Consider the following 18,537-nt stretch of genomic DNA (forward strand, 5'->3'; position numbering starts at 1 on the left):
TACTCGCTCGGTGGTTTCCCCTGCACTGGCGAGGAGGGCCCAGCGAGGGTTTCGGCGACCCCTCAGAACCTGCTGTGACATGTGTGTGCCCGGCGTCTGAGGCCCTTCGCGTCTGCCGGTGCCGAGCGCTGTGCGCTTCAGGTCCAAACTCGCTGGAGCACAGGTTGTGCTCCTCATGTGGCAGCTCACAGCCTCCTGCCGTGAATTCCTGTCCCCTGGGTGAGGGCCCTGCCTGGGGTTACCGGCTGAAACTGAGCGACTCTAGCTCTGCAGAAGGCCTCGGGGCAGTAGGCGCCAGGACCTAAAGGCCTACTCCCGCCTGCCCTCCCCGCCCCCCGGGGCTGCCTCCTGCCTGCACCAGCTGCAGGGCTGCGTGTCTCCAGGGACCTCGGTGGTGGGGTCCAAGTTGGGTTCCCAAGGGTGGAGGCATTCACATCTGGGTGCCCATCGCCAGGCTGCCCTGAGCTAGGTTCCTGCCTACCCTGCTCAGTGCGTGAGAATGCCCATTTCCCCTTTTGCTCAGCTGGCCTGCTGTGCATGCACACGTGTGTGTGAGAGAGTGAGTGAGTAACAAAGTGTGAGTATGAGTGTGGTTTGTATGTGAGATGGAATGAGTGTATGTGAGAGATATAGAGTGTGAGTGAGAGATAGAGTAGGGGTGTGCATGGGAGATGGAATGAGTGTGTGAGATGGAGAGTGGGTGTGAGAGATGGAATGAGTGTGTGTCAGAGTTGGAATGAGTGTGAGAGATGGAGTGTGTGTAAGAGATGGAATGAGTGTGTGAGAGTTGGAATGTGTGAGAGATGGAGTGTGTGTGTGAGAGATGGAGAGTGTGTGTGAGAGATGGAATGAGTGTGAGAGATGGAATGAGTGTGTGAGAGTTGGAATGACTGAGAGATGGAGTGTGTTTGTGAGAGATGGAATGAGTGTGTGAGATGGAGAGTGTATGAGATGGCGTGGGTGTGAGAGATGGAGTGTGCATGAGAGATGGAGTATGTCTGGGATGGAGTGGCTGTGAGAGATGGAGTGAGTATGAGAGATGGAGTGTGTGAGATTGAGAGTGTGTTTCTGAGATGGAGTGGGTGTGTGAGATGGAATGAGTATTTGAGAGATGGAATGAGTGTGTGAGATGGAATGAGTATGTGAGATGGAATGAGTGTGTGACATGGAGAGTGTGTAAGATGGAGAGTGTGACAGAGAGGGAGTGGGTGTGAGAGATGGAATGAGTGTGTGAGAGATGCAATGAGTGTGTGAGATGGAAGGAGTGTGTGAGATGGAGAGTGCATAAGATGGAGAGTGTGAGATGGAGTGTGTGTGAGATGGAGTGAGTGTGAGAGATGGAGTAAGTGATGGAGAGTGCAAGAGAGATGGAGATTGTGTGAGAGATGGAGTGTGTGCATGAGAGATGGAGAGTGTGTGAGACATGGAGTGGGTGTGTGAGATGGCGTGTGTGTTCGTGAATGACTGTGTGCTCACTCAGCATGTCTTGGTGGTGGGTTCTCTGCTCCCTACTCCCTTGGTCCTCGGTTTACCCTGTTAGGGTAGGGCCATGGCAGTCCCCTGGCCTGCTCTGGTGTCCTTTGACCCCAGGTGGCACAGGCTCCGTCTGCCAGAGTGGACTCGAGCGGGGCTGGGGCAGAGGCCCAGGGAGCCCCGGGGGGCCTGATGGCAAAGGTCCCTGGACAGAACCTTCAGTGCTCTGAGCCATCCAGCTGCAGGCCTGTGTGCCCTGGCTGACCAGGTGCCCCATCGACCCACGGGTCCCAGCTGGGGTCTCTCTGGAGTCTGGCTCCCAGGCCTCTCCCTGGAGCCCCAGCCAGCTGCTTGGGGTCTCTGCTGGACCTGCGGGGTCCGGGGAGGAGTGCTGGGCTTCCCCTGAGAACAGTGTGCCCTCGGCCTGGGCAGAGGTGGTGGTGAGACCCTCTGTCTGGGTCCTGGTGGCCCCGGCACCTGTAGGTCCAAGTTCCTGAGCGACAAGTGGATGCTGCAGAAGGGCTTCCTGAAGGAGGAAGATGTCCTGACGAAGAAGCCATGGTGAGCACGCCTCTGAGCAGAGGTTCCACCCTGGAAACACCTGTGGTGTTTGCAGACACGCGTCCCTGGGACCTGGGGACCCTGTGCTGCGCCCCACACCTGACGGGTCATCCCCGCGGTCCCCCTCTGTGATGCTGCCTGTGTGTGTGAGTGTGTTTGTCCCTGACTCCCGCCCCCCAGTTCATGGCCCTCCCTGCCCTGCCCGCTTCCCTCAGGTGGTGGCACCTCAGAGTCCAGGAGCTGAGTCTGCAGGCTCCGCTGACGGTGCTGCCCACGGTCACCTGTGAGCACACCATGGAGATTCTCCACGAGAAGGGCTTCGACCAGGCACCCGTGGTCGATGAATCGGGGTCAGTGTTGGGCACCGCCATCCGAGCTCTGCCCACTGGGCTCTGCTGGGACCTGGGCTCCACGCTCCTCTGTGTCAGCGATGCTGGGCAGGGCAGCCATGTGGACCCCACAGCTGCCTGGCTGACCCTGGTCACTTTGCATCAGGATGTCCTTGCATGAGACCGCCTATTGGATGTCTTGTCCCTGGGCACTGGCGGGGCGGGGGGCCTGCCGTAGTGACCCGTAGGGCTTATGCCCCTGTGCCGGCCTGCTGCACTCGCTGTGTGCATGCAGGACGCAGGTGGTAGATAGTGGCTTCACTCTGAGGCTGTCAACACAGGAAGGCCTGCCTGGGAGACCACCATGTGGGTTCCCTGGGACCGTCCCTGTTCTAGCCCTGAAAGTCCCGTGTCCCAGGACACCGGTGGGCTGGTCACCCTTGACATCTGTCAGAAGGGAAATACCCGAAGGACTCAGTTTACTGTCTCCACACGCTGGGGGCAGCTCCAGGGGCAGGCGTTGGTCCCCGCGGTGCTCCCGCCGCATGGAGGCGCTCTGCAGATACTTGCTGAATTCTCAGAGGAGTTAGTTCCGAGTTTGGCCAAAGACCTTGCTTGGACGCGGAACGTGGCTGTGGGTGTGTTCTGCTGTTTGGGGAGAGGCCCCTTCAGTGACCGCTGCCCCCTGCCCTCTGCCCCCCGGCCCCCTGCTGCAGGGTGATCCTGGGGATGGTGACTCTTGGGAACATGCTGTCGTCCCTGCTCGCTGGGAAGATTCGGCCATCGGACGAGGTCCGCAAAATCATCTACAAGCAGTTCCAACAGGTACGGGCTCCGTTCCGCTCGAGCCGTGGGTGCCTGAGATCCGGCTCTGTCCTCGAAGGCACGGCGCAGTGCTTCCCATGCGAGGGGGCCGTGTCCCCAGCCTTCAGCACCATGTGGGGTGTCAGCAGGCTGATGCTGGCTACACCTCCATCAAACCCATAAATCTGAGGACCCACCCCCACTTTGCAAATGGAGGCGCCCAGGTCGGGAGGGGCTCTCATGGGGGGGCTCACCAGCATCCACTGTGTTTCTGCAATCCCTGGGGGTCATTAGCAAACCCAGCCCGGGGACCATCCTCTCAGCCATGTGGGGCATCAGCCAGCGTGATTGTTTCCATAACGTTTGGCCCTAATTTTTCCAGGGCATGCGTTCATTTAAGAATACCTGGCATGCCTAATTATTTAGTAAGAACGAGAATGTTCCGGAAATACTGGTGTCACCCCTTGCTGTGTCAGGGCTGGTCAGACCACCTGGTCATCCTGAGACAATGGTGGCCACCCTCTGATGGGCCTGAGCAGAACCACCTGGACGCTGCTCTTGGTGTCCCTGAGGGTGGGGGAGTCAGGACACTCTCCCAGTGGCACCTGACATTTCATAACCATATTCCCTTCCCACCTGCCAGTGAGCAGCATTGGCAGCTTGTTGGCTGTTTGGGGTGTTTTAGGTCTTATTTTGGCTTTGTGTGTGTGTGTGTGTGAGGAAGACTGTCACTGAGCTAACATCTGTGCCATCTTCCTCTCTTTTGTATGTGGGGTGCCACCACAGCATGGCTGATGAGCAGTGTGCAGGTCTGTGCCCGGGATCTGAACCTGTGAACCCCGGGCCGCTCAAACAGAGTGTGTGAACTAAGCACTTGGCCACTGGGCCAGGCCCTTGTTGGCTGTTTCATATCAGGAAGGCTAAGGAGTTGAGCCCAAATCTGGGAAGGAATTTGGTTTTCCTCATTCCCCGTCACACCCACAGCTGACATGTCACCAGAATCCATGTATTTCTCACCATCTCCACCCCCGCTGCCCTTGCCTCTCGCGTGGTCCCTGCAGACCCCTCACCCCTTCTCCTCCAGCTCCTGCAGCTGGAGAGACCACAGAAGACAGGGGCGGGTCCTGCTCTCCCGGCCCTGGCAGCCCCCTGGGAGAGGCCCTCGGCCTCTCCTGATTTGGACATGAATGTACACCCACGAAGCCATCACCACATTCAAGAGTGAACGTCTCCGTGGCCCCAAAGGCTTCCTCGTGCCCCTTGAGCCTCCGCCCCTCCCTGACCCCATCCCTGGGCACACTCATGTGCTTCCTGTCACGGTAGACGGTGTCTGCACACAGCCCTACGTGTGGACCCCTTGCCTGGCTTCTTGCACGCAGCACGGTGTTGAGACCCATCTACAGCGAGGCGTGCACACTGTCCCTTCCTTTCCGTGGCAGAGTCTGGTTCCCTTGTGTCTCTGGCCTTCGTGTTGATTCTCCACCGTGTGTGCCTGGCCCCTCCCTCAGGGAAGGCCTGAGCCTGCGCTCCTGCATCCCGCATCCCGGGACCAGGCCTCCTCTGGCTCCGCTGCCCTTCTCTGCCGGGATAGGTCTCTGCTCTGGTGGGCGCTGCGATTTTCTGTTTTGTTTTCAAGCTGGCAGAGCTGAAGGCCAAAGGGCAGAGCTGGCGGCCACAGCTGACGCCCAAGTCTGTGTTTTGCTACCTGCATCAGAGGCCAAGTCACACCTCCAGGGACACCTTCCTCCAGGGCATAGCCAAGCCCCTAGGCCCCGCTGGGCTCCGGTGTTGTCAAGACCCCGGGCTCTCAACACAGGGTCTTCCATGTCCTGTCACTGAGATGCTAGGCCAAACGTGTCAGGGGCCATGCTGTGCCTGCTCTGCTCTGGGCACTGAGGGGCCGGTGCGGATGGAGGAGACAGATGTCCTTCAGCGGGGAACCCAGGCTTCCCTGTTCCAGATCTTGCCCGCAGGAGAATTGGGCACCACCATATAAACTCGGGTGGGTCCCGTCTCCTGGGCACACCCACCCTGCTCAGGCTGGGCCCTTCCTGCCGCCCCCTTGGGGTCTGGTCGCCCAGCAGTGGGAGGCGTAAGGAGGTCCCCAGGAGCCGTGGCTCTCCTCACCCCGTGTTTCTCCCAGGGGCAGGAAAAATCTAGACTCCTGTGGTCTTCTGACCCCATCCAGCATCTGATGTAATAAAAGCGAGCGTTGGGGGGAAGCTGGTCTCCAGAGACTGAGGCCGTTGTGTGCGGGCTCAATGGCCCTCTGACTCCCAAATGTGTCATCACACTGTGTAAAGCCTGCTGACCTTTCACCCAGCCCTGTAGTGCATGGCTTTGTATGGAGACATCGCCCCCGTCGCCACGGTTGAGATGGGAAGGGCGCCCAGTCAGGTTCCAGGGCTAACTGTGCTTGGAAGTCACCTTGGGGGTTGTGCAGCCACGTCTGATGGGCAGCCCTCACCGCCCCCAGGAGGGGGTCATCCAGCCCTTGACCCTCCCCAGGGAACTGAAGCAGGGAAGGCCACGGGGTGGAGGACTCTCCAGGTCCAGGGACAGGAAACAGGTGACCTGACACGGTTGTTAACACCAGGTGTGGCCTAGGGCTTCACTGCCCGTGCCCTCCGTCTGTAAATACCTGTCTAAGGACCTTGAACTGTGGCCAGTGGTGAGAGCGGGTGGGGTCCCAGGCTGCCCAGGTCTGCCGGTGTCCATCCCCTTCACAGTGCTGGGTGGGGAGTGGAAAGCTCGTTCCATTTCCTCTGTCCCCGCCTACTGCTTTCTTTGCCCTTTGCGTCACTCCAAACCAGAAAGATCTCTGGAAATGAATTATGGCCTCAGACGACTTCGACTTGCAGAGATGTCACCTTAAGCCTGATTGAAGGTTTAAGAGGAGGGGATGGTTTCTGTCCTCACCTGAACCTACTGCCGCCTGTGCTCTGACATGTGAAATGCCGGGAGTGAGACGAACACCCTCCCGAGGGCAGGGAGGCTGGAACCGGGGCGGCCTCCTCAGACTTATTTCTCGAAGATGGAGACACAGACTGGGGGCGCGTCGGCCTCTCCCCAGTAGCAGACATCCTCCCTCTGGGCATCTGGTCACTGTGACTTCCACTTCCATGCAGTTGGGCCGAGAGAGGGGCCCTGGGGTCAATCCCCTCCCTGCTGCCCACATCCCCAGGGTCTTTCCTGAGTGTGAGCTGGGCCAGGCACTGCAGGCTGGGCGCTGGGATGTTGGGGGAGGAAGGGGTCTGGCAGCCTTTCCCAAGGGGATGGCCACACGTATCCCCACCAGACCCAGTGGAAGGATCAGGGCCTCTGGGTCAGTTGGTGGTGACTTGTAGGCTTGTGTTCAGTTTCTAAATCAGCAAGAGAACCTTCTGGAACAATGCCCACCCTCTCCTGTTGCCTAGCTGGGCTCCCCTGGTGAGCGCTGACCATGGCTTCTCTTCCAGATTGTCCTGACTGATACGCTGGGCAAGCTCTCGCACATCCTGGAGGTGGACCACTTCGCCCTGGTGGTCCACGAGCAGATCCAGTGTAAGTGGGACCACGGGGTGGACAGCGGCCTCCTCAGCGCCCCTCTGTAGGCCAGGGGTGCTGTCCTGGTTCTGGGAAGGACGAGGCTCGTAGGAATCAGGAGAACTGGGAGGGTCCTGGGGCAGCCCGCATCCAGCCCCTCCCTGGTCCTTGGCTCCACAGCGCGGGGCCAGGGCTGGTCAGGAGTTGGGGGGGCTGCGGGTATGTACACCCCACCACCCGCCCCTTGTGCATGGCTGCAGTCAGAATGTAGCCCCCGAGAGCACAGGAGGGCATGCCTCCAGTGTCCCAGGACCCCCAGCCTGGGTGGGAGGGTTCTTCCTCTTTGTCTCGCATTTACTTGTATTTGAACATCTCCAAGAAAAATGACAGGTTCTCGTCTCACAGTCCAGAAATCAAGTCTCCTGGGACACAGCCGTGCTTGATTTCGCTGTCCAGGCTGCTTGCCCACCATGTTGGCAGAGCCGAGTGGTCCTGAGACTGCACGGCCCTCTGCAGAAAGTCTGCCCACCCAGGCTCTGGACGGGTCTCCCGAGGGGTTGGCAGGGCCAGGTTCCGGGGCTGCTGCACACGGCCCTCCCCGCGGGGACGAGCAGCAAGGAAGTGGCCTGCCCGGGCTTCTCCACAGCCGCCCCCTGCCCGAAAGTCCCTGAAGTGCGGGTGGCTGGTCTCTTCTGTGTCCCCTTGTTTTTCCCGAAATGCTCTGAGTAGGCCGGTGGGATGCCCAGCCTCCCCCCATCCCCACCTGTGCAACCTCTGCCCCCAAAGGCATGAGGGACAGATGGCCCCGGAGGTGCTGGCAAAGGGCGTCGGACGGAATGGGATGCGACCCCGCATTTCCCACTCGCTCTGGCCCTCTGGGTGCTTCCTGACAACTATGCGTCAGGGCTCTCCCGAGAAACAGAACTGATGCGATGTGTGTATCCAGAGAAAGAGACCCATGGTAGGGACCTGGCTTCCAGGATTAGGCTGGCAAGTGCCACGGTCTGCAGGCTGAGTGGGCAGCTCGAGCTGAGGAAGTACCAGTGCTTCGGTTCGAGTCCAAAGCAGGAAAAGTTCCCTCTGCTCGGGGAGGGTCGGCCTTTTTGTTCCATTCGGGCCTTCACCTGATTGCATGTGGCCCCCCCACACACTGGTGGGGGGTTGGCCTCTTTACTCAGTCTACCCGATCAATGTGGATCTCGTGCAAAGACACCCAGAATACGTCTGACCAAGTATCTGGGCCCTCCGTGGCCCAGTCAAGGTGACACATAAAATTAACCATCCCCCGACCCTCTCTGCCCATGGGCTGCATGGGGTGGGGCCCGGGGGCCGGCATTCGTTTTGAGCCTGAGAACCAGGCGTGGGTGGAGTCAGAATCCTAGGCCAGAGATGGGAGCTGATGCAGGTCACGGATGTGGGCAGGGCTGGAGCTTCCTGCCTAGACTCGAGCCCTGGGCACCGAGGAAGAGCCGCACGCGGTTTGGAATCGATGAGGCCTCGGCGGGCGTCTGCTGGTGGGTGTGGCTCAGAGAGGCAGGAGGCTGCTCTGGGTGGCTCTGCCCAGACAGCTCGAGTCAGGAGAGGGCGGCATTCATCCTTGGCTGCCCTGGGTGCCACACTCGGGCAGGCTCAGGCCGGGACTCGGGAGCCCTCCCTGCCTGGGCCGGGCCCCCAGGCAGCAGTCTGGGCTCAGCCTCTGGCAGTGGAGGTGGGTGGGGGGACTCCATCAGCTCCATACACGGGCGCCTCTAAACCTGCCCCTGTTCCCTCCTCAGACCACAGCAACGGGAAGTCCAGTAAGAGGCAGGCAGTGTTCGGGGTGGTCACTTCCATTGACCTGCTAAATTTCGTGGCTGCCCGGGAGCGGGACGAGAAGACCAAGTCAGGAAGTGCCCTGGATCCCTGAGCTGCGGGGGCAGCGGCCCAGCCCTGACACCCACCCACTGTCGGCTCAGGGTCCAGGCTCTCTTGCTTTTCGTCAACACTAAACAAACAGATGTGCGATTTCTCCCCACCTGGCGCTGGGCATCGCTCTAGCGTGACAAGTATCGAGTAGCCGGGGCCAGCTCAAGTGTTAGTCTCCCTTTAGTAACATCTGGCTACCTGAATGAATGTATTTATGGTTTGTTAGATCAAACGTGCTTTTCTTTAACTTTCTCTTACAATGTTTCAACAAGGAAATCTCATTAAAAGAGAACTCAGCCAGGTGGACAAAACCCGGGCAGGGAATGGGCAGCGTGGATGAGACGGGGAGGATGCGAGCCCTCTGTTTTCCTTATGGTTTTATCTCTAAAAAGTCTTTAAACCACTGAGCATCTTCCCTAAGCCATTTACAGCCGACTCGTCAGCTCTCAGCCACAATGATTCGATCCCGCCCTGCCAGGCCCACCCACAGAGAAGCCCACGGCACATGCCCTGGAATTTCCTTGTTTCCTTTCAGCACATCAGAGGTCCTCAGATATACAACCAGCAAACGGTCCTCCCATTTAAAAAAAGCTAGCCAAGTGGAGTGAGACACATTGTATTAAAAAGTATTGTGTTGAGGTCATATTGACTTGTAACATTGTGTAATTTCGGGTGTACGTTATTATATATATATTTGCCGCCAATAGTCTACTTTTTAGCTCTCACCTACACATGTGCCCCTGCACCCCTTTCACCCTCTCCACCCCCTTCCCCTCTGGTCACCACTAATCTGTTCTCTTTGTCCATGTGCGAGTTTATCTTCCACATGTGAGTGAAATCATACGGTGTTTGTCTTTCTCTGTCTGATTTGTTTTGCTTAACATATGTCCTCAAAGTCCATCCATGTTGTTGCAGATGGCACATTTGTTTAGTTTTTTATGGCTGAGTAGTATTCCATTGTATATATACACCACATCTTCTTTATCCATTCATCAGTCACTGGGCCCTTGGGTTGCTTCCACATCTTGGCTATTGTAAATAGTGCTGCAGTGAACATAGGGGTGCATAAATCCTTTTGAGTTATTGATTTCATGCTCTTTGGATAAATGCCCAGTAGTGGGATAGCTGGATTGTGTGGTAGTTCTATTTTAATTTTTTGAGAAATGTCCATACTGTTTTCCAGAGTGGCTGCACCAGTTTGCATTCCCACCAGCATTGTAAGAGGATTTCCTTCTCTCCACATCCTCTCCAACACTTGTTATTTCTTGTCTTGTTAATTACAGCTATTCTGATGGATGTGAGGTGATATCGCAATGTAATTTGTTTTTTTTTTAAAGATTGGCACCTGAGCTAACATCTGTTGCTAATTTCCTTTTTTCTTCTTCTTCTCCCCAAAGCCCCCCAGGACATCGTTGTATATTCTGGTTGTAGATCCTTTATGGTTGTGCTCTGTGGGACGCCGCCTCAGCATGGACTGATGAGCGGTGCTAGGTCCATGCCCAGGATCCAAACCAGCGAACCCCTGGGCTTCCAAAGCAGAGCACGCGAACTTAACCACTCGGCCACGGGGCTGGCCTGTCTCATTGTAGTTTTGATTTGCATTTACCTAATAATTAGTGATGCTGAACATCTTTTCATGTGCCTGTTGGCCACCTGTATATCTTCTTTCAAAAAATATTCGTTCATATCCTCTGCCCACTTTTTGATTGGAGTCATTTTGTTGTTGTTGAATTATATGAGTTCTTTGTCTATTTTGGAAATTAACTTTTGTTGGACATATAATTTGCAAATATTTTTCTCCCAGTTGGTGGGTTGTCTTTTTATTTTGTTCCTAGTTTCCTTATTCTGATGTGTCCCATTTGTTTATTTTTTCTTGTTTCTCTTGCCTGTGTAAACATATTGTTTGAAAATATGCTGCTAAGACCAGTGTTGAAGAGCGCACTGCCTATATTTTCTTCCAGGAGTTTTATGGTTTCAGGTCTTACGTTCAAGTCTTTAATCCATTTTGAGTTAATTTTTGCATGTGGCAAAAGGTAATGGTCTACTTTCATTCTTTTGCTTGTGGCTGTCCAGTTTTCCCAACACCATTTATTGAAGAGACTTTCCTTTCTCCATTGTATGTTCTTGGCTACCATCAGACTGTGCTAAGAGCTGCGAAGAGAATGAATGAACACTTGGAGGGCAGGTGGGCGTGGGAGGAGGGCCTCAGCAGCTAGGATGAGCAGGGAAGGCCACTTGGGGTCATGATATTTGAGCTGAGACCTCACAGATGGAAAGAGTTGGGAATGAACAATCCAGGTGGAGGAGATGGTGAGTGCAGAGGTCGAGAGGGGGAATGAGCGTGGGGGGGGGGGGGAGCGGGCAAGCTGAGGCTGGCTGAGTGTGGGGAGCTGCTCCTGTCCCTGCCAGGTCAGGTGGGCTGGGACACCCACATTGGATATCATTCTAAAATAAACAGGTGCCACTGGGGAGTTTGAACCTGAGAGAAGAGAAGTGAGACCTGACTCATGTTTGTAAAAGTCTCAGAGTATGTCGTTGGCACCTATTGATTTTAGAATGACACCCAGTCTCACACAAACTTTACACAAATGTTCACAGCAGCATCATTCACAATAGCCAAAAGGTGGAAACAAACCAAAGTCCGTCACTGAAAGAGTAGACAAACAAAATGTGCTCTAATACAGTGGACTGGTATTCAGCTATGGAAAGGAAGGAGATTCTGTTACATGCTACACCATGGATGAATCTTGAAAACAATAGGCTAAGTGAAATAACCCAGATGCAAAGGACCACATATTGTACTATTCCATTTATATGAAATGTCCAGAATAGGTAAATCCACAGAGACAGGAAGTAGAGGAGTGGTTGCCTAGGGCTTGGGGGGCGGGGGGAGAGGGGAGCAAGGAGTGACTGCTCATGGATATAGGATTTCTCTTTGGGGTGAAGAAAATGGTCTGGAATTTGACAGTGATGATGTACGATTCTGAATACTTTTAAAACCTTTTGTTTGTACACTTGAAAAAAGTGAACTTTATGGTAGGTGAATTATATCTCAATAAGGCTGTCTTTTAAAAAAGTAGAGCTTGGAGGGTTGGGGGTGGGCAGCAGCGGGGTACTGGTGAGGGAGCTGATGGGGGTGACACGGCTCGGACCAGGGTGAGGGCAAGAAGGTGGAGCGTAGACAGATTCAGGAGGCGCTGGGAGGTGGGGGTGCCGGCTCTTGTTGGCAGGTTGGCCGTGGAGGGTGTGGGTAATCAAGGGAGAGGTTTTTGGCCTGAGTGACAGGGTTTACTAAAGGGCTGGGAGTCAGTGGCTCTGTGTCACTTCCTCCAGTGGGCCTTGGTCTGTGTGTCTAGAAAATGGGGCTGGACTGGTTGATTCCTAAGGTCCCTTCTCAGACCCTAATTCTGTGACTTTGTGACACGGAATCTAACCGCCCTGGCACGGTGTGAGGAAAGCCATAAAATTTCACTCTCCAGTGATGTGGAGGAGGAAGGCAGGGTTCCATCTCCCTGGTGGCCCAGAAGCACAGCCGGGTCTTGAGGCGGGTGGGATGCAGGGCGAAGAGACCTGGATGGGTCCTGGTCTGCCTTCTGATGCAATGACACATGATCACTCTGATCACATGATCACTCTCGAGCGCATCCATTAACCTGGTCTCAACAGAGGAAACCCAAGTGTGTGTTTCCCTTTATAAGCAGGTGCCATTGACCAGACCACGTGGCTAAACCTGAAAGGAGGCTTCAGGTCTGCACGCTGGCCCCTGCCCCAGGACACCTTTATTTCCCACAGTGTAAAGGCGGTCAACACACACACACACACTTACACACAACTTCCACGGTGCCCCCTATGTCTTTATTCTTTGCATTTTTACTTTAATTAATGACTTTGTGTGAGGACAACGTATTCTCACGGTTCAAAACTAGAAAGCCAGACCCCCCTGCTGGCTCTGTGCCGCTCCCACAGCCCTGCCAAGAGCAGTCACGTCACTGGTTTCCTGCTGGTCCTAGAGATCGTCTATGCAGTAACTGCGTGTGTATTTCCTCTGTTTTGACATAAATGTTAGCATGTAACACACACAGTTCTCTACCCAGTTTTTTGGTATTAACTTAGAGATATTTCCATATCACAAGATAAAAAATTTGCTCATTTTTTTTATTATAAAATATAAATAACAAAATGCACCATTTTAACCATTGTTAAGTGTGTGGTTCTGTGGTGTCGGGTACATTCACATTGTTGTACAAACATCACCACCATCCATCTCCAGAATGTTCCATCTTCCCAAACTGAAACTCTGTCGGCATCAAACAGTAACACCCCCACCCCAGCCCCTGGCACCCACCGTTCTGCTTTCTGTCTCTGAATTTCACTACATTAGGGACCCATACAAGAGGAATTTTAGAGTGTCTGTCCGTTTGTGACGGGCTTATCTCAGCATAATGTCCTCAAGGTTCTTCTGCGTTGTGGCAGGTGTCAGAATGCCCTTCCTTTTTAAGGCTGAGTAGTATTCCACTGCGTGGCTAGACCTGTTGGGGGAGGTCATCCAGAGCACGTGACTGCCGGTTGACCCCTAGAGCTGGCCCTGGGCTATCAAGGCTCCTCACCCCCTCCCTTGTCCTTGGAAAGTTCATTCTACCCACCATTCTGCACTAGAAGCCATTTCAAGGACACAGCCGTGGGAGAGTAAGGTGTTGTTGAGGTCATCTGGACGGTATGCATGACTGAACCCAGTTAAGGCCTCGCTATACGCTCTTAAGACTGGCGGGCGGGTGCACAGACCTCCTCATCTTGAGGCCACCCAAGAAAGCCTCAGTACGATTCCTTATGGAACCCGCCGCCTACCAAGCTGGGGTGGTCGCGTCCTGCTTCGTCTTCCCTCGCCCTCCGTGTGCAGGCTGCTTGCCGATTCCACCCGGGGAACTCCCGAGGTTTTGAACAGACCATACCATGCTTTGTCCCTTCTTCTGTCGATGGACACTTGGGTTGTTTCCACCTTTTGGATTTGTGACTAATGCTGCTATGAACACGGGTGTGCAAGTTTCCTCGTTGTTTTAGACCGTTGCAGAATATTTCACGCAGCAGAATTTAGTACACCTGCCCTCTACCGAGGCGCCTTCAGCTAATGTCCGTTTTTTGCTGTCACAAACAGCGCACAGAGTAAGCTCGTGTGGGGCCACTCCACACATGTGCCCATGTATTTGTAGATGCATTTCTTCGGGTGGAATTGCTGCATCAATTGGAAGGTGGCTTTGTGATTTGATGACCCTGTGTCTTTCATCACTTCCGCTTGGCCGCTGGTTTCAGGTGCAGCAAATCCCGTGGGCGATGGTGTGAGGGGGGTGGGTGTTTATCAGGCAATAGTTAGGGACAGACTTTGCAGATTGCAGACTGTCACCGCACCTGGGGCTTCGACAGTACCGTCGCTCTGCCCTGGGAGCAGAAACTCCGCCTTGCTCCGGCGATGGGCACCAGAGGGCGCGAGTCTCCCGCTTTTAGGCCGCAAGAAGGCTCTGTCCAGTGCTCAGCTTCTGCGGCTGCTTTATTATTCAGGACTCTTGAATGGGGGGAAAAAATCGGTGTCTCCTAAAGATGCTATGCAGGATTTGTGGTTTAAACTTTGGGTAGAGAACAGGTTTGGAAGATGGAAACTGACTTGGGATTGCTTCTTCCATCCCACCTCACTCCAGTACCCCCTGTTTAGCCACTGGCTCTCTCTGGGCATCATGTATTAGGTTCCCATGGAAACGGGGCCCCAGGGTTGCTATGGGTAAGTTCTTTCAAACAGATAATGGCATATTTATTTGTCTAAATCCAGTGGCCCTGACCTTCAGTTCACAGTGGCCCTGATGATGGACACACCTGGCCTCCTTCTCGTCCGTTGACCAGGACTGACCACACGGCCCCACCTGGCTGTGGGATCAGAGATGAGCTCAGGAGCCACCTGCTGGGGATGCCGCCGTGGGCCACAGCCTTGTGGGGAGGCTGCAGGAGGGGCGGGCCCAGTTCTTCCTCCTGCTGTCAGTGGGGGTCACTGTTGGGGTCCCCACTGCTGGTGCAGACTCCCCTCCCCCTCTGCTTGCCAAAACAGGTGCAGGGGCCACCCTCCCTCCCCGGGTGTCCAGGGCTTCGAGGTTTCGGGGTGTTTGAAGGAGCCCAGAGTGGCCAGGGGGCTGCCGGCTGGGGAGATGCTGGTGCGGAACTGGGCTGCCTCTGGGGATAGGTTGGGAGGGGCCGAGTGGCAGAGAGGCGGGGACCGCAGTGAGGCTGGCAGGGCTCCTGGGCTGGGCTTGGAGGGAGCCCTCCTCATTGCACTCACTCAGCCCTCACTGGGCAGTTCCCCCACCCACCATGCCACCTCTTGGTGGGTCCCCCCGCAGTCAGCACTACATCCGGCAACCTGCCTCTCTGACCTCCAACCCCCAACAAGAGTGGGCTTCCCACTCCTTCTTCCCTGGACTCCCCACTATCCAGGTAAACGAGAGCCCCAGTCGCCATGACTGGACCACCTGACCTCACGCAGGTCTGCATTCGGTGATGACAACGGGCAGCTGTGCTTGCTCCTCCCTCCCCCCAGCGAGGGCTCTCTGTCAGATAGGCCTGCCTGCCTGGTGGTCCCAGTCCCCGTCACTCTCGGCCCTCACCACATGCTGGGTGCCAGCCCAAGCCCCACAGGTGTGCGGCCCACCCCAAACTGACCACACAGCTGTCCCACTCTGACTGCGTGTCCGTGTGCACTCGCCGTGCCGCTGCATGCTGGTCCTCCCTCGCCACTTTTGGGAGGCCACCCCAGATGCTTGGGCCACGCTGGGACCAGGATCTGTGCTGTACTGCACTCGTGGGCGTCTGCCACCCTCACGGGGCAGGGCAGGGCCAGGCTGCATGCGTCTTTCTGCCTAACCCATGTTGTGATGTGGGCGCACTCTGGGAAGGACACACATCCCTGTGCCTCCCAGCGAGGGTGGGCTGGTGACACTGTGCTCTGTGCCCACAAGGTGCAGGACCTGCTCAGAACCAGGGACGCTGGGATGGAGGGGACCTTCTACCTGGTGGTCCAGCCTCTTGTCTTATGGACAAGGAAACAGAGACCCAGAAATGGAGATAAAACCTACCCAGACTGCCCAGAGGATGTTTCTGTCCGTGTCCGACTACCACAGTTCTGGACTCCAGAAGTCTGAATTCAAGGTGTTGGCAGGCCACGCTCCCTCTGAGTACCCTATGGGAGCATCCTTCCATGACTCTTCCAGCTTCTGGTGGTTGCTGGCCAGCTTTGGAATTCCCTGGCTTGTGGCAGCATCGCTCTGATCTCTGCCTCCATCCTCACATGGCTTCCTACTTCTGTGTGCATCTCTATGTCCAAATTTCTCTCTTTTTATAAGGACACCAGCCACTAGGTTAGGGCCCATCCTAATCCAGTAGGACCTCATCTTAACTTGATTATGTCAAATGCCCTATTTCCAAATGACATTCACAGGTTCTGGAGGTTAGGGCGTGAAAATATCTTTTTGGGGGGACATCAATCAACCCAGGTCAATCAACCCAACTGGACCTCCATGAACTGTCAGGGGTGAATGAGCTGGCAGTGTAGACAGGGGCTCTAGAGAAACACCACACCTGGGAACACAGAGAGGGTAACTTGGTGGAAACTCCAGGGAGATTGTTCTCAGAACGGTTTGGAGAAGCTGAGGGGCCTGGAGGAGGCTGTGGGCGTCTGTGTGGGACATGAATGGGAAGGAGGCTGATGCTGGCCAGCGGGAGGGAAGGAAGGGGGCAGCTCTGCTCGGGTGCCACCAGCCTGGCGCAGCAAGATGAGGACGGCCCAGGAGGAGGGGGAGTAACTCCTTCTGGAAGGATGGGCGCTGGCGGGCTTGGAAGGTAGAAAGAAGAAGATGCTGTGAGCTGGGGCTTCAGGAAGCCTCTGGCTGCTTAGACTGGCAGGTGCTGGCCGCTCAGGTCCAACAGCCCCCAAGGGCGAGCCTCGGCCAGAGGTGGGGGCAGATGGGTGGAAAGGGGAATGGTGCTCCTGGATTGGCCACAAAGTGGCCACCTGACCATGTCCACTGGACCAGAAATTTCTCTTCCTCACTGTCCACGTTTTATGGGAAGATACTTACTGGTGAATGTGGACTCAGGGGAATTAAAGAAACATTCTTTCATTCACCAAAGAATGGATTTATTGAATACCTGCTGTGCACCAGTTCCTGGGGATGGAGACATGAATACAATGGTGCTCCTTGAATTTCTCTGCCCAGACTCTTAACGTGCGGGTATGCTACTGTGGGGCCACCTGCTCCACTGTTTGCCTGGAGCAGGGAAGACCCTCCCCCATGGTCAGCCCCCTTGGTTTTCGAGAGAGGCTCAAGTCACAGGGAGAGAATGCTTTGTCTGTTCCCATAGCCCAAAACTGTGTCCACGGGAGGGTCAAAGACAAGGCCTGGCCACCCCCTACCAGCCAGGATCCGTCTTGAGGGAGCGGCCAAAGCAGAATGGAGGCGCCAGCTCTGTGCTACCGGCCACCATGGGGTGTTTTTCTTTTTTCCTTCTAATAGGGGGAGATAAACCCACAAAAAGCATTGCAGACAATCTCGTCTATTTCGACATGTGAAGGACGCCACTCTTATCTAACTAGATTTAGAGAAATTCACTTGTACAATTTCTCCAGGGAAACAAGAGAATATAAACATTGTGCTTGTTCATTTTACGTCCGCTTTTATGAGTTTACAGGAAGCAGTAGGAGGGAGCTGTAGTTTGCATCTTGACTGAAATGTGATTACTTGATTCAGCAGTTTCACGTCTGGGAGTTTGACTCACAGAAATACTCACACAGAAATGTGGGTGCAAAGATAGTGACCGGGATGTTGTTTATAATAAGCCTGACTGGAGGCTCCCTATGTGTTTCTCACAAGGCAAGTCTTGGGCACGTTCATATGCACATAAGGAGTGGAGACTCAATTGGCTCTTAGCAAGGTAGATGCAATGACCTGGTGGTGACAAAGTGGCTGCAAATGCTCAGTGTACTGTGATCCCATCCCCGTGAGACCAGAAGTCACTCCCACAAAGGCACACAGTGTGATGAAGCCCCTGCAGCCTCACGTACATGCAGTAGTCATCAAAATGTCTATATGCCCCTCAGCTCCCCCCTCCCTGAGTACTTTAATCCAAATCTTGACATCACGCCCTCGCTCCCCAGCTGCTTCAGGACAACCCTCTATGCACAGAGCGTTTCATGCAGAACCATTACACCACTGTCGAACCTAACAGAGTTGGCAGTAACTTCTCAATAACACATAATAGTCTGGGTCCAGATTTCCCCAACTGTCCCCAAAATGTCTCTTTATAGCAAGTTTCTTTGAATCAGAATCCGCACCTTGGGTTTGGTTGCTGTGCTTTGCATGTCCTTGTGGAGCCGGGTCTGAATTAACATTCTGTCATCCAGGACAACGTCACTTTTCTGTCGCTGCTGTAACACATTACGCAGGCGTAGTGACTTAAAACAACACAAATGTGTTGCTTATGGGGGAGGTCGGGTGACCAAAATGGGTCTCACTGGGCTCAAATCAAGGGGTTTACGGGATTGCATTCCTTCTGGAGGCTCTGGCAGACAAGCTCACCTTTTCCAGCTTCTAGAGGCTTCTAGAGGCTGCCCACCTTCCTTAACTCACGGCCCTGCGTCGCTGCAACCTCCATTTGCCTCTTCACATCTGCTTCTCTGATGCTCCTGCCTCCCTCTTTCCATTAAGGACCCTGTGATGATATTGGGCCCACCTGGATAATCGGGATCCTCTACCCATCTCAAGATGCTTAACTTAGTCGCATCTGCCAAGTCCCTTTTGCCTACAAGGTCGCATAGTTACAGGCTCTGGGCATTCGGACTCAGGCGTCTTGGAGGGGGCAGTATGCTGCCGACCCAAAGAGCTAATTAACAACACGGGGAAGGAGA

At 54.9% G+C, this 18,537-nt stretch overlaps 1 protein-coding gene across 10 annotated transcripts in view; it reads left to right on the forward strand.

The window, feature by feature from the left end:
* LOC103545475 (cystathionine beta-synthase-like protein) overlaps nucleotides 1-18,537 on the forward strand; it is a 41,093-nt gene that overhangs the window by 19,146 nt on the left and 3,410 nt on the right. For 4 of the 10 annotated variants that reach the window (XM_070597609.1, XM_070597613.1, XM_070597611.1 and 1 more), the window contains 5 exons: nucleotides 1,957-2,034; nucleotides 2,250-2,384; nucleotides 3,080-3,188; nucleotides 6,626-6,710; nucleotides 8,468-9,240. In XM_070597609.1, coding sequence (XP_070453710.1) covers nucleotides 1,957-2,034; nucleotides 2,250-2,384; nucleotides 3,080-3,188; nucleotides 6,626-6,710; nucleotides 8,468-8,598 — 538 coding nt within the window. In that variant the 3' untranslated portion in view covers nucleotides 8,599-9,240. Of the gene's footprint in view, nucleotides 1-1,956; nucleotides 2,035-2,249; nucleotides 2,385-3,079; nucleotides 3,189-6,625; nucleotides 6,711-8,467; nucleotides 9,241-9,994; nucleotides 10,630-18,537 lie in introns of those variants that run through there. The other 6 variants (XM_070597606.1, XM_070597607.1, XM_070597608.1 and 3 more) reach the window with 2 other exon arrangements.

Source organism: Equus przewalskii, chromosome 27, assembly GCF_037783145.1.
Source record: "Equus przewalskii isolate Varuska chromosome 27, EquPr2, whole genome shotgun sequence".
In the NCBI taxonomy this organism is placed as follows: domain Eukaryota; kingdom Metazoa; phylum Chordata; class Mammalia; order Perissodactyla; family Equidae; genus Equus; species Equus przewalskii.